Source organism: Bubalus bubalis, chromosome 4 (assembly GCF_019923935.1).
Source record: "Bubalus bubalis isolate 160015118507 breed Murrah chromosome 4, NDDB_SH_1, whole genome shotgun sequence".
NCBI classification, from domain to species: Eukaryota; Metazoa; Chordata; class Mammalia; order Artiodactyla; family Bovidae; genus Bubalus; species Bubalus bubalis.
In genome coordinates, this window is record NC_059160.1 from 5,033,364 (window position 1) to 5,060,100 (window position 26,737).

The 26,737-nt window shown below is 56.3% G+C and overlaps 1 protein-coding gene across 3 annotated transcripts; it reads right to left on the minus strand.

Moving 5' to 3' along the window:
• Window positions 1–302: 302 nt before the first annotated feature.
• On the minus strand, window positions 303–26,737 carry PARVG (parvin gamma). Of its 3 annotated transcripts, none has more exons than XM_006063300.4 (13): window positions 26,496–26,732; window positions 24,665–24,759; window positions 23,060–23,124; window positions 22,160–22,262; window positions 21,448–21,588; window positions 19,048–19,163; window positions 17,641–17,696; window positions 14,951–14,973; window positions 12,643–12,701; window positions 12,349–12,417; window positions 9,487–9,588; window positions 2,539–2,611; window positions 303–2,078 (listed from the first exon to the last, which is right to left on the minus strand). In XM_006063300.4, the coding sequence occupies exons 1-13, from the start codon at window positions 26,510–26,512 to the stop codon at window positions 1,969–1,971; spliced, it is 1,029 nt and encodes a 342-aa protein (XP_006063362.4). In that variant the 5' UTR covers window positions 26,513–26,732; the 3' UTR covers window positions 303–1,968. The 3 variants fall into 3 exon arrangements, with proteins under 3 accessions (XP_006063362.4, XP_025138497.3, XP_045021160.1); XM_025282712.3 differs by lacking the exon at window positions 26,496–26,732 and adding an exon at window positions 25,478–25,566; XM_045165225.1 differs by lacking the exons at window positions 303–2,078; window positions 2,539–2,611 and adding an exon at window positions 9,193–9,392 and having other exon boundaries at window positions 26,496–26,737.

A 26,737-nucleotide genomic window follows, 5' to 3' on the forward strand; every position in this document is an offset into this window, starting at 1 on the left:
GTGCAGGAGACATGGGTTCAGTCCCTGGCTCGGGAGAATCCCATATGCCATGGAGCAACGAAACCCGTGCACCGTACCACAACTTCCACGCCTGGGAACCGCAGCTACTGAGCCTACATGCAGCAACTGCTGAAGCCTGTATGTCCTGGAGCCCGTGCTCCACAATGAGAGAAGTCAGTGCACCGAGAAGCCTGCACGTCGCAAGGAGAGAGTGGCCCCTGCTTGCTGCAGCGAGAGCAAGCCCACACACAGCAACAAAGACCCAGAACAGCCAAAGATAACTAACCAAACAAATAACATTATTAAAAAAGAAAACAACCAAAAAGCAGACTTTTATTTATCATAGTTCTGACACCTGGGAAGTTGAAGATGGAGGTCCCCAGTGATTTGGTACATGGTGAGGACCCCTCTTCCTGGTCTGCAGACGGCCACCTTCTTGCTATGTCCTCATATGGCAGAGACCAGTCTAGTCTCTCTTTTCTTCTAAGGATGCTAATCCCATCACGGGGCCCCACCCTCATCCTAATTGCCTGTAAGTTGGAGGGGAGCAGGTGGATGGGGTGGGGCAGATGTAAGACCACCCTGAGACTATCTCACACTCAGACACCCGCTCCAAGGGTTCTTGGCGTCAGTCACTCCCCATACAGAGCTCATCCTCTGAGTGCCACTCGCTGGTCGGGCAAACAGGGCCTGGCCCATGCAGGCCCCCTGCCCCAAAGCCAAGGAAAGAAAGTGAAGTTGCTCAGTCATGTCCGACTCTTTGCGACCCCATGGACTGTAGCCTACCAGGCTCCTCCATCATGGGATTTTCCAGGCAAGAGTACTGGAGTGGGGTGCCATTGCCTTCTCCAGGGGATCTTCCTGACCCAGGGATAGAACCCAGGTCTCCTGCATTGTAGGCAGACACTTTACTGTCTGAGCCACCAGCCCCTCCCCAAATCCAAGGCTATCAAACAGTGACAACTTCAGACCTAGTGGGCTCTGTCCTTACAGAAACTCGGAGCTGGGAGGGCAGGGGAGGGGCCCAAGGCCAGCCGGATCCAGCCCCACTGACCTTGCCCACCGACCCTCACTCTCGCCCACAGAGCCTCCTTCAGGTTTGTTCCCATCAGCCGTCAGCTCCAGGAACCCCTGTTCCATCCTGTTACAGGGACTTCTGCTTCGAGAAACATAGACAGCAAGTGCCAGTCTCCCTGGAGAGAGCGACGCGGCAGCTCCCTGGGGACAGACAGGGAGTCGGTTCGACCTGCAAACCAGCCACGAGGAAATCTCTGTGACTTTTGGGTGAAACTCAGCACCGTGGCTGTGGGGTGGGCCTGGGCCTCGGCTCTTCTGGCAAGTAACTGAACTGACTTTCCAGAGGGGCACAGGGCTAGTTTTGCAGCCACGTGGGTCTCCTGCCTCTGGAGGGTGATCTTGGGCCCGTCACCCCCACGTGAGAGGCAGGTGGACAGCAGTAGCTGAGTGTGGCAGGCGGGTCTCTGCCATCGGGTCAGCACTGACACCTGAGGGCCCTCCTACTCCAGGGTCAGCCCCTCAGCCCCCTGAAGGTCAGCGATGCTGGGCCCCTCACAGCTGCCTGGCGGTGGCCCTGGAGACAAGCTCCTGAACCCCTCGCCCACCTGCCCCACGGGGAGGGATGCTGCACTGGGGCTCAGCTCATATCCGTGCATATTTAAGGGGGACCTTCCCAGGACATCGGCAGGCTCCCCACATCCCTCCCAGAGATCCATTTGTTAAAATAAACCAGGCGAGATCAGAGGTTGGCTCAGAACGAAACCACGCCTAATTGGGTTCAAAGATATTCAGACGGACGGAAACAGGAGACGGGGGAGGGCGGGTGTGCCACAGACACACAGGACAAGAGTGGGAGGCCCAGGGCTGCACCACAAGGAGGCCCTCCGCAGCCCGGGCCTCCAGTGGTCCCAGCAGCAGGCCGTGAGCAGCAGCTCTGGGGGGCTGTGAGGATTAATTTGGGGACCTCTGGGGCACCCCATCCGTGCTTTCTTTCAGCTTGTGCTTGCGAAACAGGCTGTAGAGGACTCGCAGCGTGCTCTTGGCGTCCTTGTTCACGATGTCTGCGGGTCAGGAGAGAGCAGGGCAGTGGTCAGATCCAGGAGGGGGTGACCAACCATCTGGGTTTCCCCTAAACTAAGGGGTTTCCTGGGACACAAACTCTCAGGGCTAAACCTGGCAGAACTCCTAGCAAACCAGGACAGTTGGTCAAGCGAGCCCTGAGTTCCAGGACCCGTCACAGGGCACTGCCACTGCCTCCTCCCAGGCACCCTCTCGGGGGGCCCCCAACACAGCACCTCCTCCAGACCTCGGCTCTCTGGACAGTCCATCCCCAGGGACCTTGGTCCCCCATCTCCTCCCCCTAGGACTGTCCTCCACTAGGGTGGGTGGGAACCGTGGGCACAGGGCCCCCTCATAAGAAAACTCAGCAAACACCAGGCAAGAGGCTGCACCCCACCCCCACACCGCCCCGCTCGGGGGCCCTGGCACGAGGCTGCCTGCCTACAAGAGTCCTGTACTCACCTTCAGGGTTGACAGGGTAGCTGAGGAGGCCTTCTTCCTTCAGCAGCTCCAGGGCCAGGGTGACATTGTGCAGCTACAATGACAGAACCCCATCGGATGTCGGCAAGATGATTCATCATGCAGCCAGGAGGCCACTTCTAGGGGGAAAGGCAGTCCCCAAGGAAGGTACCCAGCCCAGGCATCAGGGAAGGCTTCCTGGTGGAGGTGACACCTGGGAGTGAGTCCTGCCAGGTGAGGAGACTTTAGCCAGGGAAGGAAGCATCCTGCCTTTTCTGATGCAGCCTCGGAGCCTGTGTGCAATCGAGACTCCTTATAAATAGCTGAGTTCCATGGGTAAAGCATAGATGAGGAGACTGAGGCTCAGAGTGGCCATGGGCCCATCTGAACTCACAAAACAGAAAGTGCTGGAGTCAGGTCTGTCTCCCTCTGATGCCTGCAAAGCAGCTGGGGCTGGAGGAGCCCATCCCAGTCCCAAAGCCCGCTTCAACCAGGCCAGGAGGTTCCCATGGCAACCTAGCCAGGGGCCCGGAGGCCCGGCTGGCAGAGCAGCAGGTAAGCAAAGCCCACCCGAGGGTGCCTAGCTTGCTCCCAGTCCCCTCCTAGTGGGTCTGGGCAGATCTGGGTTGGACATCTGTGCACCAGCCCCCAACAGGTCACAAGTCACAGGTCGGACAAGGCACAAGTCCTGCCTGGGCCTTGTCCCCTCCTCCGTACAAGGGGAATAGCGCATCTCCCAGCGGCCTCTCCAAGCTGCCGTGTGGACCAGTGTGATGGTGGACCCAGAACTGGAATCCTGAGGCAAGACATGAAGGTGGAATAACGAAGGCAGAGCCAAGGCCTCCCTGCAAGTTTCTGCCGCCCCAGCTCCTACGAGGGCTGGGAAGTGGGCTGTTTGGGAGGCCAGGAGCCCCTGAAAGACTCTCTTAGAGAGCGAGAGGGGCAGGCCACAGTCCTGGTCCAAGAACACGGGGCAGGGGTTGGGGGAGCATCTTCAGCCCACCCCAAGGACTCCTGCTGCCTCCCAGGCAAGGGGCAGAGTCCTCCATGACAGCTGGCTTCCTGGAGGCCGTGTGGGGACCACAGGGATCCAGTGAGCAGGGTCCTTCTCCATGGAGGAGAGTTGAAGGAGCACCAGATGGACAGAGCAGGGACTTCCCTGGTGGCCCAGTGGCTGAGACTCCATGCTGCCAATGCAGGGGCAGGGGTTTGATCCCTGATCAGGGAACTAGACCCCACGCGCCACAACTACGAGTTTGCTTGATGCAACTAAGGATTTTGCGTGCTGCCGCAGCTAAGGCCTGTCACAGCCTACACAAATAAATTATTTTTTAAAAATGGACAGAGTAGCAGAGCTGCATCCAAAATGCCAGGGAGAGGATGGTGGCAGCTGGGTCACCAGCCCAGCAGGGCTGCCCCTCTAGAGCCCATCACGAAGACCAAGGCTGTCACGGGTGCCGATGTTCCCCAACAGGCAGGTCACACCTCTGGGGATGTGCAGACTGGAGGAAGCGAACCTCAGAGTGAGTGAATCAGCCCTCCACTGCCGTCCTGTCTCTGGAAAACGAGGGTTGTTACTGTTGCTATTGTTTTCCTTCTCATTAGGAGCACCATTCACAAGATGCACAGAAGGTAAATACCAGAGTGAAGACAGGACACTGGGCTGGACTCTCCTGCCTCTCAGCCCAGCCTTTGTGCTCACCTCCAAGCCTGCATCCTCACAGGATGGTCCAGGGGACAGAAGGGAAAAGGGGTCTGGGACCAAATGGCTTTAGGAAACGTTGGCTTCCATAAAGTCCTATGGAAACCCTCTGCTGCAGGACTTCTCAGTGCCTTGAATGTGTTACAATATATCCTGAGCTTTTGGGACTATGCATGTTTCCCCAAGTGATTTCACCACGGGATCCATTTGTCACGGAGCAGCTCACGGGACCAGTTTCTCAGAAACACTTCATTCACTGACTTTAAATATTTATTGTTAGTTGTTTATTTCTCTTAGTTGCGGCATGCAGGGTCTTAGATCTTCGTTGCGGCACGTGGGTTCTTTCAGTTGCAGCCTGTACGACCTTTAATTGCAGCAGGCAAAGTCTTAGTGGCGGCATGTGAGATCTTAGTTCCCTGACCAGGGATCAAACCCAGGACCTCTGCACTGGGAGCACAGAGTCTTAGCCACCAATCCACCAGGGAAGTCCCTAAAAAATATTTACTGATCATCTGCTATGCGCTGGCCACGCAACTGGGGCAAAACCCAGACCTGCTGCCTGCCCTCGTGGAATTCATGCTGAGTATCACCGCTGTCGACCCTAGAACAACAATCACTCAAGCTTCTTCGGGTCACGCTCCTCCACGATGCTCAGTCCGACCAGGAGTAGCTGCCCCAGGCTCTAGCCCCACCCCACCAGGTCTACCCAAAGCATTAGTTTTCTTGCATGCACAGTTTGAGATGATGAAAGGAAAATGACCATGTTCTGCGGAGCTCAGAGAAGCTCACAACCCAGGAGGGTGCATTCAAATCGTTCGAGAGAACAGTCATTGCACGTGGGAGGAAGCCGAAGGCTCCCGGCCCCGGAGTTTTAATTTCTGCAGAGCCAACAATGGCCTCGCTCCTCCAGCCCTACTCTGCTTCCAGCACCGAATAGCAACGTCACATCGACACCACTGGCAGAGAAGCTCTGATAACGAGAAATTCAATTTCCAGAAGCCACACAACCGAGATAACAATTCCTCGGGTGTCCCACCTCCGGAAAGGGCCGCCGTTCCACCCTTTCCAGTTGATGACCTCGTCAGCATTTTTGTTACCCATTCCTGCAGCTGAGGTTTCTTACAATAGCCCATAAAAGTGCATTCTTGGGGCCTGAGCTGAGAGGCTGCTTCTTTTCCCTCCGAGGAATGTGGCTCATCTTCAAAACGTGGTTCTGAAATCAGTGGAGTCAGCAGGCCGGCTGCACGCGGGGGCCTTGGAAGGCGGGACATTTGTCTCCGGCTTGTAACTGGGGATTAGGAGGTGAGCGAGATACTGGACGCCAGCCTTGCCATCTGGTGAAGCTCTGACCTCCGAGTGACAAACAGGGGACCCCTGTGCTCCTTTGGGTCCCAGTTCTGAGCCCCTGGTTCCATGGGGATCTGCATGAGACCCACCCCACCGGCTCCATCCTCTTAACCTTCCCTCATTGATCACACCTGGGCATCCTGACTTCTGGATAAAAGTCAGCACCACGGTCTCAGCCTTGCTCTGACCCACCTAAGCCCTTGCTCTGACCCTGCAACTCTGGGTGAACCTCGTTCTTGGTCTCACCCTGATTCCGTGTCCCACGGGGCTCACCCTGGCTCCCCAGGAAGGACATGAGGCTGTAGTTTCCACTTTGTAGACGGATGAGCCTGGTCATCATTCTAACCTCAACGCTAACTGGCTTACTTGCCCTGTCTGAAGTCAGTTTCCCTGGAGAGAAACAGGAATGGAAATAGTTCCTATTCAGAGGCCCGACGCAGGAAGGAATTGGTAAGTTCATCCATGCTGCCCGTGGGCAAGCACCTCCCTGGCTGCAGTCTCGTGTCCTCTCAGCCCCGCACACGGCAGGGGCCTCTGCACCGAGGCCACAGGGCCTTGTCTGGCCAAGAGGGTGAGAAGGAAGTGACAGCAGCCCGAGTCTGAGCCTGCACCTCGTGTGTCCTGCTTCATCTCTGGGTCCCCTGCCACTGCCATGAGAAAACCATGCCATGCTCACTGCTGGTCCCAGGAGGAGGCCCAGAGCTGAACTGCCCTAGTGACCCCCGCCCAGACGGCCTGGCACCCAGCCCATCCCAGGTGACTGATGGAGCCTGGCCACGCCTAGAGCAGCCAAAGCAGACAACCTGCAGACCCACAAGAAGGAAAGTTTGCAGGTTTCAGCCACTGGGTATTTGGGTTGTTTGTTACACAGCATTTCCACAGCAATAGCTGACTCACACAGTGCCCAGTGAAGGCGGAGAGTCCAGTAAGTGCTGACCACTGTTTCTACCGCAGCATCAAATACTGCACTGCTCCAGCCTGTTTGCTCTTCAGCCAATATCCCAGCTCTGGGGACTCTGAGCCCAAATCACTCTTCCAGTCAAGAGCACCCCTGCCTCCTGAGAGGGTGGAGATGAGACCCACGAAGATGGCCAAAAGAAGAACATGGGCTGAGGGTCAAGAGGTCAGCTCCAGTTCCAGCTGGGCAGCCCTGGGCATGTCCCACGGCCTCCAGGGCCTCAGTTTTCCCTTCTGTAAGATGGAAATACAACCCTGCCCTGCACTCCACCCCCCAGGAACGTGGAGTGAGAGAGAAACGGGGGTAACGGGCCTGGTGAGGCCAGACTCAGGTAAGAACTCCCTGCGAACATGGGAAGAGCTGTGGTTCAGGGGCCTAGTGGGTGCCCAGGAGCCCAGAGGGGATGAGGAGGTGGTCGAAGCCAACACCCAGCTAAGGGAGCCAGAGCAAAGCAGGAGGAAGGCGCAGCTGGGGGCACCCTGGCAAAGACCTGGAGATGGCAGAGGCCCAGGGGGCGGTGTGGACCACAGGCAGGCAGGGAGGCTGTGGCTGGGAGGCAGGCCTGGAACATTCGACAGGAACCCTGGTAGGGGAAGGGGGTCAGGCTTGCAGCCAGAAGCAGGGTCAGATGGGGTTGCTGATATGTGGGAGCCAGGCAGAAACCAAGCTTGGAACTAGGTCAGGGCAACTGGGTCAGGGCCCAGGGCCCAGGGCCCCCTCCCACCCCCCACCTCCCCAGGGAAGGCCTTGAGATCTGAACCATCCTCAGGGCCACAGGTACATCAAAGGGATGGAAATCATTCCTTTTCCCAGAAATCCCAAAGGCTGGCACTGGGAACTGGCACCCAGCCCTGCCTGGTGTCCCTTCTCTACAGAGGGAGAATGGAGTACCCTCCTGCCCTGGGCTGTCTGCTGCTGAATCAGCCAGAGGGACCTTGGTGTGGACAGAGTTCAGAGAGGGCCACCTGGGGTCCTGGGCAGGATGAGGGGACAAGGGACCACGTGCCCCTGGATGCTTCCACCTTCATGATACTCCAAACCCTTTTCTGTTATTTGTGTGGTCTGAGGGGCAGCAACCCACCCCCGTGTTCCTGCCTGGAGAATCCCATGGACAGAGGAGCCTGGCAGGCTGTTGTAGTCCATGGGGTCGCAAAGAGTCAGACACTTTGAGCGACTGAGCACAAAGGCCAGCAGGGCAGGGACTGTGAGCCCATTTTAGCCAAGAAGCCTGAGATGCCAGCAGTGAGCTGGTGGTGGATTGAGGGCCAGAGCAGAGGCTTTGTCTCTCTGCCAAGTCTGCCGAGACACGCAGCTCAGGACTGGAGTGAACCCTGCCCTCAGGGGCCTCAGTTTCCTCCTGTGGAGACTCATGAGCATCCCTTCCCTTCACCGGCAGGTGTCCCACATGGAAAGGACATTCCCAGAAGGGGAACAGACTGCACAAAAGCCCACAGGTGAGAGAGCTTGAGGAGCTCAAGGAACTGCAGAGGCTCCACATGACAGGCCTGGGGGAGGGGGAGGGAGGAGCCCCATGAGGGCCCAGAAGCTGGGAGCAGTCAGGCCGATGCCCTGTCCCTTCCACCAGCATCAATCTCACCATTGTCCTTCCCCAACTCAGGCATAGACACCCCATCCCATCCCCGCCTGGGCTAATGCAGCCATCTCCCAACCAGCCCCCCAGACTCCAGGGTCTACGTGGGAACTCCTGACTGCCACGAGGCCAGAACCCCTGCCACCTCTGATTCTTTGATGATGCTATCCCCTCCCCTGGGGTTTCCCAAGCCCTTCAGTCAACTTCAGGGGCCACCTCTCATACAAGGCCTCTCCTGATTCCTGCAGATCGTACTAACCGCATTTTCTTGCATTCAGGTTCCCCACCAGCCCACCCACCATGAGCCAACACATTTCACTGCAGCCTGGAAGACCAGATATCACTGAGAGCACAGTGTTTATAGACTGAGGAGTCCTTGAAAGCAGGATCTGTGTTGGATCATCTTTATGGCCATAGGGCCTGACACCAAGCAGGACCTCAGAAAATGACGGATCAGGTGCATGGGTGAATGGGTGGGTGGACAGGTAGACGGATGGATGCTGGATGGATGGATGGATTACGTGTGGATGGATGATAAATGGATGGGTGGATGGATGATGGTAGATGGATGGATGAGTGGATGGATGATAGATGGGTGGATGATGGATGGATGGAAGGATGGATAGATGAATGGGTAGGTGGATGGATGGGTGGGTGGGTGGATGGATGGTGGATGGATGGATGAGTGGGTGAGTGGATGGATGATGGATGGTTGGAAGGATGGATAGATGAATGGGTAGGTGGATGGATGGGTGGGTGGGTGGGTGGATGGTGGATGGATGGATGGGTGATAGATGAATGGATAGGTGGATGGATGAGTGGCTGGCTGGATGGATGGGTGGATGGATGATGTGTGGATATGGATGATGGATGGATGGAAGGATGGATAGATGAATGGGTAGGTGGATGGATGGGTGGGTGGGTGGATGGATGGTGGATGGATGGATGAGTGGGTGGGTGGATGGATGATGTGTGGATGGATGATGGATGGATGGGTGGATGGATGAATGGATGGTGGATGAGTGGATGGATGGATGGGTGGATGGATGATAGATAGATGAATGGGTAGGTGGATGGATGAGTGGGTGGCTGGATGGATGGATAGGTAGATGAATGTATGGATGGATAAATGGGTAGATGAACTGGGTGGATGAGTGAATCAGCAAGTCAATGGATAGGTGTAAGAGTCTGCAGGTGAGATTGGTGGGTGGATGGGCAGACATATGGACAACCAAAGTTTCCTTCACCCTTTACTTCACCTGTAAGGGAATGAATTAAGACTGATCATGCCAGTTTCCTAGATCTGGGCACTCAGAGGAAGAGGGGGAAAGGAAAATCTTTGCAAAAACTTACCATTTCTGCAGGAGAGCTGGGAGTGAGATAGAATTCCTTCAAGTGCAGGAAGAAGCCTTCCAGCTGTCCAATCAGCAAGAGTAAGATGACGCCATCTGCAAACTACAAAGGAGGGGACTGAAGACAGGCCGCCTGGAGGATCCCGCTCTGCCTGTTACAGGCTGTGTGACGATAGAGGTCACACAGCCTCTCTGGGCCTCGGATTCCTCTTTGAGAAACAGGGATGACATCCTGGACCTTGCGGTGTTGTAAACAGCAGCAGGTATAAAGCAGTTATTGGCTGCCTAGCACACAGCACATGCTTGATAAGATGAGCCATTTTTACATTTTCTGTGAAATAGCCTCAAATCATTTTTTAAACCACATACTGTTCCATGAGCTACAGAGGCTCAGAAGAAAACAGAGTTAAGTGTAAAACTATTCCATCAGGGAAAGGCAGAGACCATCACACCGGGCTCATTTTGCTGGCTGCTACATTCATATTTGTCTGTTCTGTCTGTACGTTCAGAGATAAATCCATCACCCCGGCATCACATCATATGCTAATATAATCCTATTCAATCTCTTCAAAGACACAAAACACAAGATTGAATATTAGAAGTAAGTCACCGCTAGAAGTCCTTAATGGAATTGCCTCGTAATAGGTCTGTTTCCATGCTGTTATTTTGGCCCCAAATCTTGCCTGCTAATGTGCCACTGAAATACCGGGGACTTTAATATCCCCCTTTATGCAACAGTCTCTAAATACCACTCTCACGTGTGCCATTTATTCTGCAAACACCTTTATTTTACCAAATGAGACATAAAGATGAAACAGGCAGAATGTAAACCCAAGACATCATCTGTTCATACCCACATAAAACACAATAAAACCACAACTTTTCATTGTGTGTCCACTGTGTGTCAGTGAAGCAAAAGTCGCTCAGCCGTGTCCAACTCTTTGCGACCCCATGGACGGCACAGTCCATGGAGTTCTCCAGGCCAGAATACTTGAGTGGGGAGCCTTTCCCTTCTCCAGGGGATCTTCCCAACCCAGGGATCGAACCCAGGTCTCCCGCATTGCAGGCAGATTCTTTGCCAGCTGAGCTACCAGAGAAGCCCAAGAATCCTGGAATGGGTAGCCTATCCCTTCTCCAGTGGATCTTCCCGACCCAGGGGCGGAACCCAGGTCTCCCGCATTGCAGGCGGATTCTTTACCAAATGCCAGGTAATCCACAAAACGCCCGATGGTCTCCATCTCACTTGTTACTCACAGTTCTATGAGAGTGGGATCCTGCATGAGGTTCAGAGAAGTCCAGGTCCAAGGTCACACAGCTAAGATGAAGGAGGTATGCTCAAGCCCAGGGGCAACGTGGGCCCACCTGGCTTCAGAGTCTGCCACCTCTACCCTGCTGTGTCATCAGACCACGTCACACACGGGCTTCTCATGTGGCCACCGTGCAAGGTGCTGATGGCGCAGCCTGGGTTCAAGTCCCAGCTCTACCACTTGGGCTTCCCAGGTGGCGCTAGTGGTAAAGAACTCGCCCGCCGCTGCAGGAGACATAAGAGACGGGTTCGATCCCTGGTCGGGAAGATCCCTTGGAGAAGGGAATGGCAACCCATTCCAGTATTCTTTGCCTGGAGAATCCCATGGACCAAGGAGCCTGGCGAGCTACAGTCCATGGGGTTACATAGAGTCAGACACGACTGAGTGACAAGCACCACTTAGTCACTGTGTGACCTTGGAAAAGTTCATTAACTTCTCCGTGCTTAATGTGCTTATCTGTAAAATGGGATAGTAGCAGTTCCCACCTAAGGAGGCTGTTGGGAGGAGTTGGTGAGCTGACACATGCAAAGGGCTTTGCTCACAGCCGGGCACAGGGCAGGGCTTCATCGGATTTGGCTCCAGGCGCAGGGCTACATAAACCCTGTTCCCCCCTGGCTAATGACAGGCTGTGTCTGAGACATCAGCAGCTCCAGCTAAGCTCACCATTAGCCATTTGATGACCTCGCCACTGGTCCCCCCAGACCATGTTGTGTAAACAGAAGCCAGGTGGCCCGAATCCTGCACCACCATGTCCAGTTAACGCCGCTGGGCTCCAGCAAGCTCCACTGCTGTGCTGAGGGGCCTGGGCTGGCCATCGGCTTCCCTGCCCCCAACTGTGTTAAGGGAAATCAGAGGCATAAAGTTCTGGTGGGAGGCCACGGTCCACCGCAGGAGGCTGACAGCTCAAGATTCTATTCCTGCCCCGGGACTGTTCAGCGTCATCAGCACTGTGGACCAGGAGACTCGGGAGCCCTCGGACACGGGGCTGTGCTGGCACCCACAACCCCACCAGGCATACGTGTGTGCATGCTAAGTCTCTTCAGTCATGTCCGACTCTGCGATTCCAGGCTCCACTGTCCATGGAATTCTCCAACAAGAATACTGGAGTGGGTGACCATGCTCTCCTGCAGGGGATCTTCCCGACCCAGGGATCAAACCCAGATCTCTTACATCTCCCGCACTTGCAGGCAGGTTCTTAACCACTAGCACCACCAGGGAAGACAATGCAATTAGACAGGGGACGCTTGTGTGTTTTGAGTCATCGTATAGCATAGTCCAAGATTAGTTTGGGGGAAAACGAGCTGCAAGGCAGTTGTTCCACAATGAAAGTGATTAACAGCACAGACAAACCCTGAGGTCCTCACTTCACAGGACCATTGTCCTGCCCCTGATTGGCGATGCTGCCTCCATGCAACACCCCCATTGGAGAGGAGGACCCCAGGTTTCTGAGAGGTGACACCCCGGGTCACACAAGGTGGGCCAGGCTCCCGGTGGGCCCTGCCGAACCCTCTCCCTTTGGCCTTTCCCGACCCTGGACCCTGCAGCCGCATCCCTACCTGAGTGTCTAGATTCTGCACGGACAGGCCCAAGCGGTCCAGCTCCTGGTTGACGAACTTCACGATGGCCTGTCCAGGGAAGAACCGAGGCGTCAGGCCCCCAGCTCAGGTTTGCCACCTTCCCACTCAGGGTCACAGAAAGCTTCTCCCCTCTGCCGCGTGGCACCCAGCACAGCAGCTGCAGAGTGAGGGCCAGATTCCTCCCCCTTTGCCCTACCCTCTCCCCCAGACCCAGGTCAGGTGGGCGGCGGGGGGGCGGGCGGCAGGAGGCACTCTTGGAACTTTGATCTCTACCTCTTTGACTGCGTTCACCTTCTCTGGAGCCAGCTTAAATAATTCATCAAAGACGTCCTCTGCAGACAGATCCAATAAACACCTCATTACGATGCTATTATCTTTGTGCCAAACAGGGACTTCTTTTCCACCAAAGTTTCTCAGAAGAATCAGTCCAGAGAGAGATGTAATTTTATCCCAAGTAAATAAGTAAGTGTTAGTTGCTCAGTCGTGTCCGACTCTATGACCCCATGGACTGTAGCCCACCAGGCTCCTCTGTCCATGGGGACTTTCCAGGCAAGAATACTGGAGTGAGTTGCCATGCCCTCCTCCAGGGAATCTTTAAATCCAGGGATCAGACCCATGTCTCTTATGTCTCCTGCGTTGGCAGAGAGGTTCTTTACCACTAGCGCCACTTGGAAAGCCCAGCTGGGCACACAATAGGTCTTAAATAAACAGTCATCATTTCTAGCGTGGACACCACCCCATCCCCTGGGAACTCGCCCTGCCTCCCCGCAGTTCCCTGCTCCACCCAGCAGTCCACAGGAGCTGCCATGGGTGGCTGAAAAGGGGCCAGCCCCAGACTGACTCCTGGCCCAGAGGTCTCCTCCCCAGCATCTGTGGAGTGGCAGAATAAGGGCATCCAGCCCTTGCAGAGAGGCTGAAATCCCCGCGGTGCACAGAAGGCCAGCACCCTCAGCAGCTGAGTCAGGCCCACGGGAGCATCTTAGCAACTCAGGCCCCTGGTCCAGACTCAGAGGCACCAAGTCCTCAGACTCAGGCCCTTTCCCACCAACTGCATTCCTGCCATGAGCAGCTAACATGCCTCCCTGGGGAGGCTGGTCCTCAAGGCACTGAACACCCAAACTGGGTAGAATTTACCTCTTGATTCTGCAGCCAGCTACTGTGTGAGTCTGAACAAGTCATTTCACCTCTCCATACCTCAGTTCCCTCATTAGTGAAGGGGAGAATAAGCAGCACCAGACCGCACTATGTAGGTTAAAATGCCCCATAAACGGACAAACATGGCAGAAATGCCACTGAGCCCCCCCAGACCTCTTGGCCTATGGTTAGTGAAACTGTGCCCCTGAAGGAGCCACTCTGATGACCCAGGCCAGAACACGATGGACACTCTAGACACGGTGTTAGGAAGCCTTGTTCCGTGTCCCTGCCCCTCACTGTGTGACCCAGTCTCATGCAGCCCCCTAACAAACACTGCTCCCTGGGAAACCCCAGGTCCTCGGGCTGCCCCTCCACCTGCCCACACACAGACATCTCACCAGACCGGCCTTCCTGGTACCTCCCTTCTCCCACTCAACCTTTCTCAGTCCTTGCTTTCAGAAGCCCCTCACAGGTCATATTGCCTCCTCTGCAGGTGAGAACCCCCTGTCTATACAGCTGTGTTCCAAGTGGGGAAGGTTCAGGGAGGAAAAATCATATTTAGATGGATGGATGGATGATGAATGGATGGGCTGGTGGATAGATGAATGGATGGGTGAATAGATGGATGGATGGATGGATGGATGGATGAGTCGATGGATGCATAGATGGATGCATGCATAGATGGATGACCAACTGCCAGCTGGCCAGGTGGACTGACTAAGGAATAAATGAATGAAAGAAGGAATGGCTGAGTCAATCAGTCAATTGGTGAAGAACTCTGTCTCAAAAACAGCAGCCAAAGTAGTGAACAATCACTATTAAGCACTTTCTCTGTGCTAAGCACGTCCACAAAGTACCTTTTAACCCCTGCCACCAGCCTAAGTGGTGGGTGCCATTATTAACCCCATTTTATAGATGAGGAAACTGAGGCACAGACAAGTTCAGTCACTCGCCCAAGTTCACGTGGCTAATAAATGGGGGAATTGGCATTTGAACCCAGGTTGCCTGGCCCCAGAGCCCACACGCTGAACAATCCACAGGTTTCACCACCGATGGGAATTAAAAATCTCTCTACCCATATGAGCAGCATCACGAGAAGGAACAGCCAAATCCACGGGCAGACAGACAGAAGGGAGGACAAAAGACAAGAGGGCTGGAGATACACATGCATGCATGCTAAGTCGCTTCAGTCGTGTCTCTTTGCGACTGATGGACTGTGGCCCGCCAGGCTCCTCTGTCCCTGGGATTCTTCAGGCTGAATACTGGAGTCGGTTTCCTCGCCCTCCTCCAGGGGATCTTCCCGACCCAGAGATCGAACCTGCATCTCTTACGTCGCGGACCACAGAGGAACTGTGAGCGCACCCAATCATCCACCAGTCATAATGCCATGTCTACCTCAGCACATACCCAGCAGAAAAAGATTTCCCTAAATTAGGAAGGTACTCACTTGATGGCTGGTCCTTGTCTGCGCTAAAGAGAAAAAGGTAGGGGGTGGGGGTGGGGAGAAAGCAAACACACGGTTAAAAAAAAACAACAACTTCAGAGACGTAGTGTCTTCGTGTGACAAGACCTGGCAGAGGCAAGGCTGACAGAGAAACTTGCAAGCTCCCTTTTCCTGGCAGTTCCGTAAGCAGGCAGGGCCCTCGTGGGAAGCAAATGGCAGAGGTCCAAACCTCCCCCTGAGGCTCCCACACCTAGAAATGCCTGAATTGTGTTGTTTTTGTGGTTGCTGTTTTAGCTGTGCTATGCTTGCTAAGTCGCTTCAGTCGTGTCTGACTCTTTGCGACCCCATGGACTGTAGCCTGCCAGGCTCCTCTGTCCATGGGATTCTTCAGGCAAGAAAACTGGAGTGGGTTGCCACGCCCTCCTCCAGGGGATCTTCCCCACCCAGGGATCGAACCTGTGTCTCCTGCACTGGCAGGCAGGTTCTTTACCACCAGCACCACCTGGGAGTCTGTTGTAGTTGTGGTGGGGGCGTGTTACACGACACGATAAAAGCGCCCGAATCCTCACTTGAGAGCCAGCGCATGTTTACCAATGCACACCCCTGTACGTCACCACCCCCAGCACGGCGCAGAACCTTCTAGCACCCCCAGCTGGTCCCCACCCCCTCACACCCCACAAAGGTCACTGCCGCTCACAGGTGCCTGGCTGTGTTTTCATCTGGTCTGTTGTGTTTGCAATGAAACCGTGTGCACGCCCTCGTGTCTGGTTTCTTTCACCGCCTTTTTATTGTCACTGAGTGGTTTTGCCTGGACTTTGTTGTTAAGTGTTCCACGCCCCCCCGCACACCCTGAAAGCTCAGTTCTGCCCGCCTTGCCCCCCCCCCACCCCCCATGCCTGGGGAAGGTTGGGCTCTCCCAGGAGAGCCAGGTGGTCCCTCCGACTGCCCGTGACCCTGGCAGGAAGCTGGGCCGAGAGGGTTGAGGGAAGCAGCCTGAGACGAAGGCCCAGGGTTCTGCACGGAGGCTGCTGCCAGGAGGGGCACGGGCCCTGTGCCGCCTGGGACACAAGCCCAGGGCCGGGGTGGGCCTCACCGAAGCGTCCGAGCTCAGCAGAGGCTGAGAAGCGTGGCTTTAGGGCTGCGAAGGGAGGAGGGGTGTGGCCACCATGACCGCTGCTAACTGCACCCTCTCTCTTAAGTTCCCCAAACTTGTTCTCACAGCCTAAAGCTTCGGCATAGATGGGTCAAGACGGATGATGTGGAGGGCATCTAGCCTCATCAGGTGGGAGGGGAACAGGCCTTCTTCCTGGGGTGTCACTGGGAAGGCAGATGCGCCAGGCCTCACTGGCAGGATGGGCCAACAGACGTCTGCTCCCTCCACCCTGGCCATGCCTGGCCCACACACCTCCGCCACAGACATTACCTGCCATCAGCTTGCAGGGGTTCGAGCCCGTCACCCTAGCCTGGCCCCAGTGGACACCCAGGAGGTGTAGACCCGGAAGGACCTCAGGGCTGGAGGCACAAAAGAGGGGAAGGTCCCTTTACGTGCATCATCTATAACCCTCACGACAGGCCCAACAAGTAGGAAAGGGGGGTCCCCCTTTATCAAAGGCCTGAAGAAGCTCGGAGAAGGGGAGTGACTTGCACAAGGACGCAGAGCTCATACCAGGCTGAGCTGCGACCTCAGCCCAGGCAGGGCTGGCTGCCCAGTCTACGAGCAGGAGACAACTGAACTCACCCAGCTGGGCCTCTGAGAGCTAAATGGGTCAAGGGAGCTGAAACAGCCAAGTGCCCTGCACACAGTAGGCCTTCGGGAAGGGTTAGACAAGAAAGAAGAATCCACAGCTTTCCTGGAAGAAACCCACTCTCAGGCCAACCCAGAAATACCTTTGGACCAGATGGGGTGGGCGGCAAAAAGGGGAAGCCAGGCAGTGGCCCCTGGCAGGGTCTGGGGAAATGCAGGCCTGAGGGCGGAGCGGGGCCCCTCTGCAGTTCTGGCAGCTTTGCAAGGATGAAAGACATTCTAGCCGGACCAGGCGGAGATTCTACAATTCACAGAGTGGAACCTGCGGCCCAAACCCAGGGGCCTGCTGCAGGGCCAGCCCCCCACCCTTCCCACCCCTGGAACCTGGGCAGGTGTCCCAAAGTGTGAGCCCACGGGTGGCAGGGGGACCCTTGGCTGAGGTCAGTTACAATCTCCACCACAGGGGAGTCCAGGAATGCAAAATGGCCAGGTCTCCCTGGAGAGAGATGCAGCTGGCGGTGTTGGAGGGCTTGAGGGGAAATGCACATGGTACATGCATGGCTTCCTTTACCACCCAGGCTGTTGGGAGTTTTGGCCACAGGCCAGCTGGCCCCACGCCACTGAGACCCTTCTAAAGGCTCACCCAGCCTGCAGTTCAGAGGTGCCTAACAGCAGCCCCCCTTCTCCCTGGACCCCAGGACCCTGTGGTTGCCTTGTTGCAGAGCCCACGTGCACGGCCCTGACCCTGATGTGTTTCCAACCCTGCCATGGAGCGTGTGCAGTGAAGGTGGGTATAAGCGGCTCTCCCGGTCAGGACTCCATGGGCCGGGCAGCACTTAGTAGGGCCGGCAGAGTGAGGACCCTGCCCAAGAAGGTCAGGCAGGTCTGCCCCTGCCCCGGGGCCCACTGCCCACTCCCAAGAAAGCCCAGCGCCCCCGCCCTGCCTCACCCACACTCAGTGAGCTGCTCCACCGATTTCTCCGACTTCAGGCCGCTCTTGGTGCGCTAGGAGAGAGAACGGGGGGCGTAATGGAGTAGCCACAGAAAATTTTAGGGCTCGTGACTGCCGCCAGAGGAGACTGGAGGGCCCAAAGCTGCCCCGAGGAACCCAATTCACCCTGCCGCATCTGCTCCTCAAGGCGGCCTCCCTCCTGGGCAGCCCTTGTGAGACCAGCTTAACTGTCCTTCTTCCCACGGGCCCTGAGCCCGACAAAGAGGGGGGACTGTGTCTGCCTCGGTGCCCAGGTATCCCCAAAGTCCACTCAGTGTCTGGCTCACAGGGCGTCAATGGACACGTGTTTACCTGATAACATATAAGTGACTGGCTGGGTGAATAAATGAGTAGGTGGATGAATGAATGGGTGAATGGGAAGGTTAATGAATGAGTGGGTGGGTGAGTGGATGACTGAATGGATGAGTGGGTGGTTGGATGAATGGGTGGGTGAATGGATAAATGAATGGATGAGTGGCTGGGTGAATGAATGGTTGAGTGGGTAGATGAATGAACGGATGAGTGGGTGGGTGGGTGAGTGGATAAATGAATGGATGAGTGGGTGGGTGAATGAATGGATGAGTGAGTGGGTGGATGAATGGGTGGGTGAATGAATGAATAGGTGAATGCATGAAGGAATGAAGTCACCTCTGATTTACATATAGCCATAGAATTCGTTAGTGGTTTTGAAAAAGTCAGGATGCATTCTCATGAGTTTGGCTGGACTTGGCATATTCTGCCTTCTGGGATGAGGGAAGCTGGCTGCTCCCCAGGCGCCCAGGAGGTGGGGGTGGGGAGAGTGGATAGCAGGCATGGGGGGCCCTGTTGGTGGTACTCAGGGTCTGTCTGAGAGAGAAGGCACAGACTCCTGGGCCGTCAGCTACAGCGCAAGTCCACACGTGCTGGAGAGGGAGCGCTCAGTAGATGCTGGAACCAAAAGGCCCCTGGGGCCACTCTCACACCCATGCATTGGTAGACGAGGTCGTCACAGCGGGAGGGCAGCGGTGGTGGCCCAGGGTGTGAAGGCTCCAGAGGGCCGTGAATAGATGGTCACTTACGGCCCACGTGGTAGCCATCAGCCAGGACCTTCAGGACACCCCAGGCAGGTGTCATCTGCTGAGTAAGTGGGGCTGACCGGTCCACAGACCTCGTCGTGGCCTGGCCTGGACTCTGCATCTCTTGCCCACAGCTCAGGCCCAGCTCCCCGACCGTCCTGGTGGGACCTGGTGTTTCTCCCGGCTCCCTGGAACTCACCCTGGTTCAGCCCTTGCACTGTGCGGCACCCACCCCCTGGTCCAGAGTGTGGTGACGCAGCCTTGAGATGCCCGACCTGCAGGCAAGCATCCTCCGGGGCCCGCCCCTTACCTCCATGATGATCACCTCCACCTGCACGTTGGTCGGGAGGGGCAGATCAGGCTGGAAGCGCTTGGCCAGGGCCACGAGGAGATGCAGGGTGGCCAGCAGGTCCTTGTTGAAGATACCTGGGAGGAGACGGGGGCACGAAGTCAGGGCTCCCGGGATACCCAAACCTGGGGCCACGCGGTGGGCTCCTTATTGTCACAACCGCCCTCTGCAGCCCAAGGAGCTCGGTGTCCAGTCATCAGGGGAGCAGAGGTCTGGAAATCTACATTCAGAACCTAAAAATAGTCTCACTTGCTCCAGTCATCCTTTCTGCAAATACAGCCCAAGGACACGAGCCATGTGTGGAGGGAACTTTCACACACAGATGTTCACTGCAGCGCTGTTTAAACAACTAAATGTCCTACGGCAGGGCCCCGGCTGAACAAATTGTTAGATCTGAGCTGAACGTGACCTGATTTAGGGGCTTTGCTGGTGACTCAGACAGTAAAGAATCCACCTGCCATGCAGGAGACCTGGGTTCAATCCCTGAGTCAGGAAGATCCCCTGGAGAAGGGAAGAGCAACTCAGTTCAGTATTCTTGCCTGGAGAATTCCATGAACAGAGGGGCCTGGTGAGCCTGACGACCTGACTTGGGGCCAACATGACAAGCATCAGTTATTGAATGTGAGACTTGAAACGCAGTGGCGAGAATAATGACGGGGGCCTAACAAAAACTGACACGGAACTATATTCAGCGTCCTGTGATAAACCATGATGGAAAAGAATATTTAAAAAGAATGTATACATATGTATAACTGAGTGACTTTCTGGTACAGCAGAAATTAACACAATGATATAAACCAACCATACTTTAAACAAAAGGAGAAAAAAGGGGGTTTGAAAACTGTTACCACCTCACCTTTCATACTGTTTCCTACACCTACTTCTGCTTTACTGACTACGCCAAAGCCTCTGACTGCATGGATCACAACAAACTGTGGGAAATTGTGAAAGAGATGGGAATACCAGACCACCTGACCTGCCTCCTGAGAAACCTGTATGCAGGTCAGGAAGCAACAGTTAGAGCCAGACATGGAACAATAGACTGGTTCCAAATTGGGAAACAAGTACATCACAGCTGTATATGGTCACCCTGCTTATTTAACTTCTATGCAGAGTACATCATGAGAAATGCTTGGCTGGAAGAAGCACTAGCTGGAATCAAGATTGCCAGGAGAAATATCAATAACCTCAGATATGCAGATGACACCACCCTTATGGCAGAAAGTGAAGAGGAACTAAAAAGCCTCTTGATGAAAGTGAAAGAGGAGAGTGAAAAAGTTGGCTTAAAGCTCAACATTCAGAAAACGAAGATCATGGCATCTGGTCCCATCACTTCATGGCAAATAGATGGGGAAACAGTGGAAACAGTGACAGACTTTATTTCGGGGGGCTCCAAAATCACTGCAGATGGTGACTTCAGTCATGAAATTAAAAGAGGCTTCCTCCTTGGAAGAAAAGTTATGACCAACCTAGACAGCATATTAAAAAGCAGAGACATTACTTTGTCAACAAAGGGCCGTCTAGTCAAGGCTATGGTTTTTCCAATAGTCATGTATGGTTGTGAGAGTTGGACCATAAGGAAAGCTGAGCACCGAGGAATTGATGCTTTTGAACTGTGGTGTCGGAGAAGACTCTTGAGAGTCCTTTGGACAGCAAGGAGATCCAACCAGTCCATCCTAAAGGAAATGAGTCCTGAATATTCATTGGAAGGACTGATGCTGAACTTCAATACTTTGACCACCTGATACGAAGAACTGACTCATTGGAAAAGACCCTGATGCTGGGAAAGATTAAAGGCAAGAGGAGAAGGGGATGACAGAGGATGCGATGGTTGGATAGCATCACCGACTCGATGGATATGAGTTTGAGTAAACTCTGGGAGTTGGTGATGGACAGGGAGGCCTGGCGTGCTGCAGTCCATGGGGTCTCAAAGAGTTGGACACGACTGAGTGACTGAACTGAACTGACCACCTCACCACCCAACCTTGGAGAGGCTATTTCAACTCCTTCTAGTCTCATTTTTCTCATCTGGAAAATGGGCAGGATGAAGAGGTTGGAATGGCAGGAAATCCTACCAAGTGGCTAACTGGGTGGGACTTTGCACACTCGTTTCTTACAAGCAGGCACTGCCGATGCAACTTAGATAAGTTAACAAAGCAGGCAGGCAGCACCGGTCCAACAAGGCAGCTGAGCTCGTGTGCGGTGCTTGGGAGTCGGGGAGCCGTGGCAGCCCTATGGAGAAGGCTGCCTTCATCATCCTCGTGCTGGGCTTCGAGGCAGCCCCGACCCCCAGGTAAGGGCACTGTAATTCTGCCTCCTTGCCTGCCCACTCCCAGCCCTCTCCACACCAGCCCCACTCACTCTCCACACTCCACTTGGCCTGTGGCTCCTCCAGCCGCAGGCTCTGGTCTACAGACTCCAGGACAGCCGTGAGCTTGCGCCTCTGGCTGGCTGCGGTCAAGGCGATCTCCTCCACGTCCAGCTTGAGTCCACTCAGCTTCTCTGAGGACCAGAGAAAGAGGAGTGGGATGGAGGGAAAGGGTGGGAAAGGCTGGGGGGGTGCAGACAGATGGGGCTCCTGACAGGGGACCCACAGCCAGTCCACTTCCTCCAGGCAGTCACAGGGCATGCTGGTTATGTGGCTGGGCAAGCCCGGCTCTCTGGAGACACCCCCAGCCCACTCCACCTTGACCAAGACCCTGTGCCCCACCCCCTTCCTTCCACACAGTGACCCGCAGTCCTCCTCTCTGCGGGGCAGTGTGGTCTAGTGGTTAAAGCCAAGACCCCTGGCTTCTCCCTCCACCATCCCCCCACCACTGTCTTCATGGTGAGACCTTGGACAAGCTACCAGGCCTTTCGGAGCTCAGTTTCCTCATCTATAAAGTGGGGATGATCACAGAACAGCTGTGCTGAGGGTTAACAGTACCTGCTCCATGGCAAGAGCTCAGGAAGCCGTGGATGGTGGGCCTGTCCTGCAGCCGTCTGCCAAGGGCTCTGCAGAGGGCGCCAAGCGAGCCCCAGGCTGGCCCACTCTGCCCCCTAGGACTTCCTGGGGCTGAAAGCAGCAACTTACGGAAAAGGTGGTGCAGGATGAGCCCGTCGAAAATGTCCTCCTCCAGGCTGCGGACCACAATGTGCTCTGGGAGGAGTTCAGCGTTGATCCAGTCCATCAGCACCTGCGGCCCCGAGGGACAGCTGATGGGGGGCCACTCCCCACCCGGCCTCTCGCTGGGCTCAGCTCTGCCCTCCTCCCACCAGTCAACTCCTACTCGCCCTTCAAGGCCAGGTCAAACATCGCCTCCTCTGGGAAGCCTGCTCTGATCTCCCAGGTTGTTAGGGGCCTGCTCTGGGCTCCAGCAGACCTGAGCACTTTGGGCTTTATTTTGTCCTGTGTAAGGTTTTGATAATACAGGGGTTTTAAAATCCTCTGGGGGGCGGTCAGAGGTGGTGCAGGTCAGGAGGTCTCCCTGGAGGAGGTAACAGAAACACCCCACGGAGACTAGAGGAATACTGCAGAGGAAAATGGAAGCCCCTAGCCTGTGCGCAGCTTACAGCTGAGAACTGGGTGGTGGCCGTGTGTTCCCACCACTCGGTCAGCTGTCCACTGCCCCAGGCAGCTGAGCCAGAGAAGGAGCGCGAGAGCTGGGGTCTATGACCTGGGTCCAAGCCCAGCTCCGTCACTGGCCACCGTGTGCCCCCCGTGGGTCAGGCCACTCCTGAGGCTCTGCTCCCTGGGACGCAGGTGACAGTTCACCTCTTTCAACCGCCAGGAGGCTTGCTGGGATCACGCACAGAAAGGCACACCACAGGTGCTCAGGCAAGATCCCTTCTGCAGCCACTCAACAGGCCTCCCGGGAGCCTGTGGGGTCCCCACCCACCAGCTTGAGGTTGGGGAGGGGGTGGCCCACGGTCCCAACCCCAGGAAGGTAGGAAGACTCCACCAGAGAAAGATGGTCAGAGAAGGTTCCCGCACCTTTTGCAATTCTTCAAATTTGGGGTTATTCCGGGAAGTTGGGGGAAGGAACTTCCTCTTCTCTCCTGGAAACAGAGCGGGGCATGACACATGGATGGGGGCCTGAAGGTCAGCCCTGGAGCCAGCGTCTCGACCAAGAGGGGAGACTGGTCCTACAACTTCACACGCACACACACACACACACACGCACGTACACACACATGTGCAGAAGGGCACTCAGACACACAGGCACACAAGTGCATTCACACACACATAGATACACATTCACACATATGTACACATGCCATCACACATACACACAGACACACACACGCCCTGACCACCCAACATCCCCAGAGACCTGGGTTTCCCAGACACGCCTCGTCCTCTGCACCCCCTTCCTTCATCCAAGTGGTTCCTGCCTACCCCAGGACACTCTTCCCCCTCACTTCTCTCATGAACACCAGCCCATCTTCAGACACCACAATATTCAAATTTGGGGAACATACGTAAACTCGAAAACTATTTCTTGTCTATCTGAAATTCATATTTAACTGGACATTTTATCTGACCCTCTTTCCACATACATAAGAAGGGGTCACAGACCAGTTAAGCCCAGGTCCCTGGGCTCCAAGGGGCCGAGGCAGCGTTCAACCACGACTGCCAGGCTCCCCGGTGTGGGCAGGGCATTGAGGGCACCTGCTTCTCCACTGAGGCCCAAGACCTGGGTCAGCATCTCCTCTACATTGAAGAACCATGGAACCCACAAATGGCAGGGCCCAGGCGGACCCCTGAGGTCATCGAGTCTCAGTGGATGTGGGAGACACTGAGCCAACCCGGGGCTGGCTTTGCGCACATCCACAGGACGCATCGCCTCTGTGTTCACGTCGCCCAGCTAGAGTCTTGCAGACATGCTGAAGACCTCTGAGTCCCACCCAGCCTGTGTGTTCCTCACAGAAGGACAGGCTCCGGCAAAGGCCTGGTGGCAGGGGTGGGGCGGGGGTGGCGGTGCCTGAACGGCCTCGGCCCCTTCCTGGAGCGTCCTTCCTGCCACTCTGAATCCCGCCATGTTCCAGCTCTGCCTGCCGGAATTGTAACTCCAGACCAACTATAAAACCAAAAATAAACACTTTTCCAAATCACGAAGCCCTGCCACCCTAACAGCAATTTTCCTCCTGATGCTTTTCAACCTGAAACCACTTATAAACCGAGAATGCCAGACAGTTCATGAAGCCAGCCCTGCGGCGCCGGGCTTGCGGGTCTGCAATGCCACCCTCTGTGCCTGCTTCCTCGTCTGTAAAAAGGAGGTGAGCATGCCCGCGACTACCACTCTTCAGAGTAACAGGTGAGATGCAGCTCAGCCCCCACGCCAAGGGGACCACACAGCAGTCAGCATCCTCAACACTGTCCCCGTTAACCTGGAGAAGTGGGGTTATGCGGGATCTGGGGATAACTCAGTGGAAGGTTCCAGAAGCAGGGGCGTCAAGTATAAAGCAGGAGGTAGAGGCAGGGGCTGGACAGAACTGGGTGTTCAGCGAACCACCTGGCAGCCAAGGCAGGGCCTGATACGGCCCGGGGGGTGTCTCAGGATGCCAGCCCTGCCGCTCCGTCCCACCCGGCCCGCACCTTGTGAGAGTTCTTCCTCGGCCGGTGGGTCCTCCTTCCCAGGGAGATGCAGCAGGTCGTAGAGGGACTCCGGCTCCATCGCTGCCTTGCCGGCCCTGGGGAGGCAGGGAACCAAGGACGTCACCCCCGAGTCACCCTAAACTCGAGGTCTGCTGTTTCCTCTAGACACCAGGAGGCGCGGGGAGAGGCCGGGAGCTGGCTGGGGGTGGACAAGTCACCGTACTGCCCGGGCAAGGGGCCAGGGTGCCTGCTGAGAGGGTCGCTGGGAGCCAGTGCTTGCGGGACGGCCCACGGAAATAGGCGGCGGCTGAGGTCAGAACCTGTGCAGAGGCTTGGCGGGGAGGAGGGGTCCTCCTCGGTCGGGTGCGGAGCCGCCAGCCCACAGCCCCTCCTGAAGCACACAGGAACCTCCACCCACCCACCCCTACCCGGGCAGTAGGACCAAGGGGGCAACCCCCTGCTCAGAGCTTCTTGGATCCAGAAAACCCTCTGGCTGACCTCTGGGGGCAAATCTGCTGGAGGGGCGAGGGCAGCAGTGTGGCGGTGGTCATGTTGACAGGTGATGTCTGCAGACCAGGAGCTCCTACCGGGGCAGTGGTGGGGGACAGGCCTGTCCTCTCTGGGCCCTGAGCCTGAGTCAGGGGGCACAGAGCAGCCCCCCAGCCTCTGGGTGAGTGGACATGGGACTGGGGTGCAGGCTGGGCTCTCGGGGGTGTGGGCTGGTCCTGCCTGGCTCAAGTTCTGAGCGAGCTTCTCCATAGTGGGGCTTATCATCCTGGCCTGTCAAGGGAGCTCAGGGGTCTCTCCGCTCACCGGGAAGGGCCAGAGTTTTCAGAGCCGGCCCTCCTCAACCTCGCTGTGGGGGAGGGTGCCCGGCAGAGTCAGAGCCTCCTTCCTGCTCCCCTGGACTCACTTCCTCTCCTGACGGGTGCGGCCCCGCCCCCCACTTCCGCTCTGGCCCCTGGGCCTCCCGTAGCACTTTCAGCCCCAAACAAGACATTTGGGGCCAGGGGCCTCCTGCAACAGAAGCTGGTGGTCAGCTCTGGCCCCGGGGGAGGCCTGGCTGGATTAGCAGGGCCCAGAGCTGCCGTGAGATGGAGGCACTCACAAGATGCTGTGACATGGGCAGCCAGCCTGGGGACTCCGGGGCACTGTCTGCGGCTCCATCCTGCCCTAAATCGTGGGGGTGTGGAGAGCACAGCCACTGGGCCGACTCATCCCCCCGAATTCCCAAGCCTCCTTTTGGACGGGGTTCTGTTCAAAGGACGGGACCAGAGGAAAGGCGGGAACTAGGCCTGGGGAAGGGGGAGAGGTCAGGAGATTGGGTTCCAGGTGGGTTCCTCCTCCTGTGTGACTTTGGGCAAACAACCTCCCCTCTCTGTTCCTGATGCTCCTTTACCGGGAGGGGCTGAACCTGATGGGCGCCAAAGGCAGCAAGTGTCCACAGAGCTGGGAGCTCCCTCCAGCCATCAGCAGCCCCAGGGGCCGTCCCTTGCCAGACCTGGGCCTCCCTTTCTTCATTGGAAGACTTGGGGTGGCTGGTCTCCTTGGCTGAAGGTTAGGGGAGATGACAGGCTGGAAAGGGAAACTTTCCCTGGCTACACGAGAGCTGGGAGGGTGCCCTTCTGTCTGCCTGGGACTCTGGACTGGGGGAGTGGCCGCCTCCAAGCCTAAGAGGCAGGGGGACCAGCTGGGCGCAGGGAGTGCTCCGCCCGGCATCGTCCCCGTGGGACCTCGGCTAAGACCGGGTTCTCCCGGCCTCGTTTCCACGAGGCCTCCCAGAGCCTCCCTCTCTGTGTGCTTGAGCTCAGGCTCAGAACCGAGGACTCACCTGGCTGCTTCCTCCATGCAGGGAAATGAAGGCCACGGAGCTCAAGCGCTGGTGGTCCCCGGGTTCCAAAGCAAAGCCAGTTCCGGTGCCCTAGGTCGGCAGGGGCCGCCCTGGAGGCAGGGGCAAGCGGCTCACTTCCTCCGGGGCCTGTGGCTTCTGCAAAGCCATCCAGGCTGCGTCTGCAGGGCGCTTCCTCCTGGCGGGGCTGTAGAACCTGATGCTCTGAAAGCGATGCCACCGCA

Bases quoted from the DNA above. Each gene is read 5' to 3' on its own strand.
- PARVG (XM_006063300.4), bottom strand. The intron at 17,697-19,047 runs GTAAGGGGCGGG...TCTCTCTCCTAG, and splicing joins TGGAGGTGATCATCATGGAG to CGCACCAAGAGCGGCCTGAA. The intron at 12,418-12,642 runs GTAGAGATCAAA...TTCCCTGGACAG, and splicing joins AGGTGAACGCAGTCAAAGAG to GCCATCGTGAAGTTCGTCAA.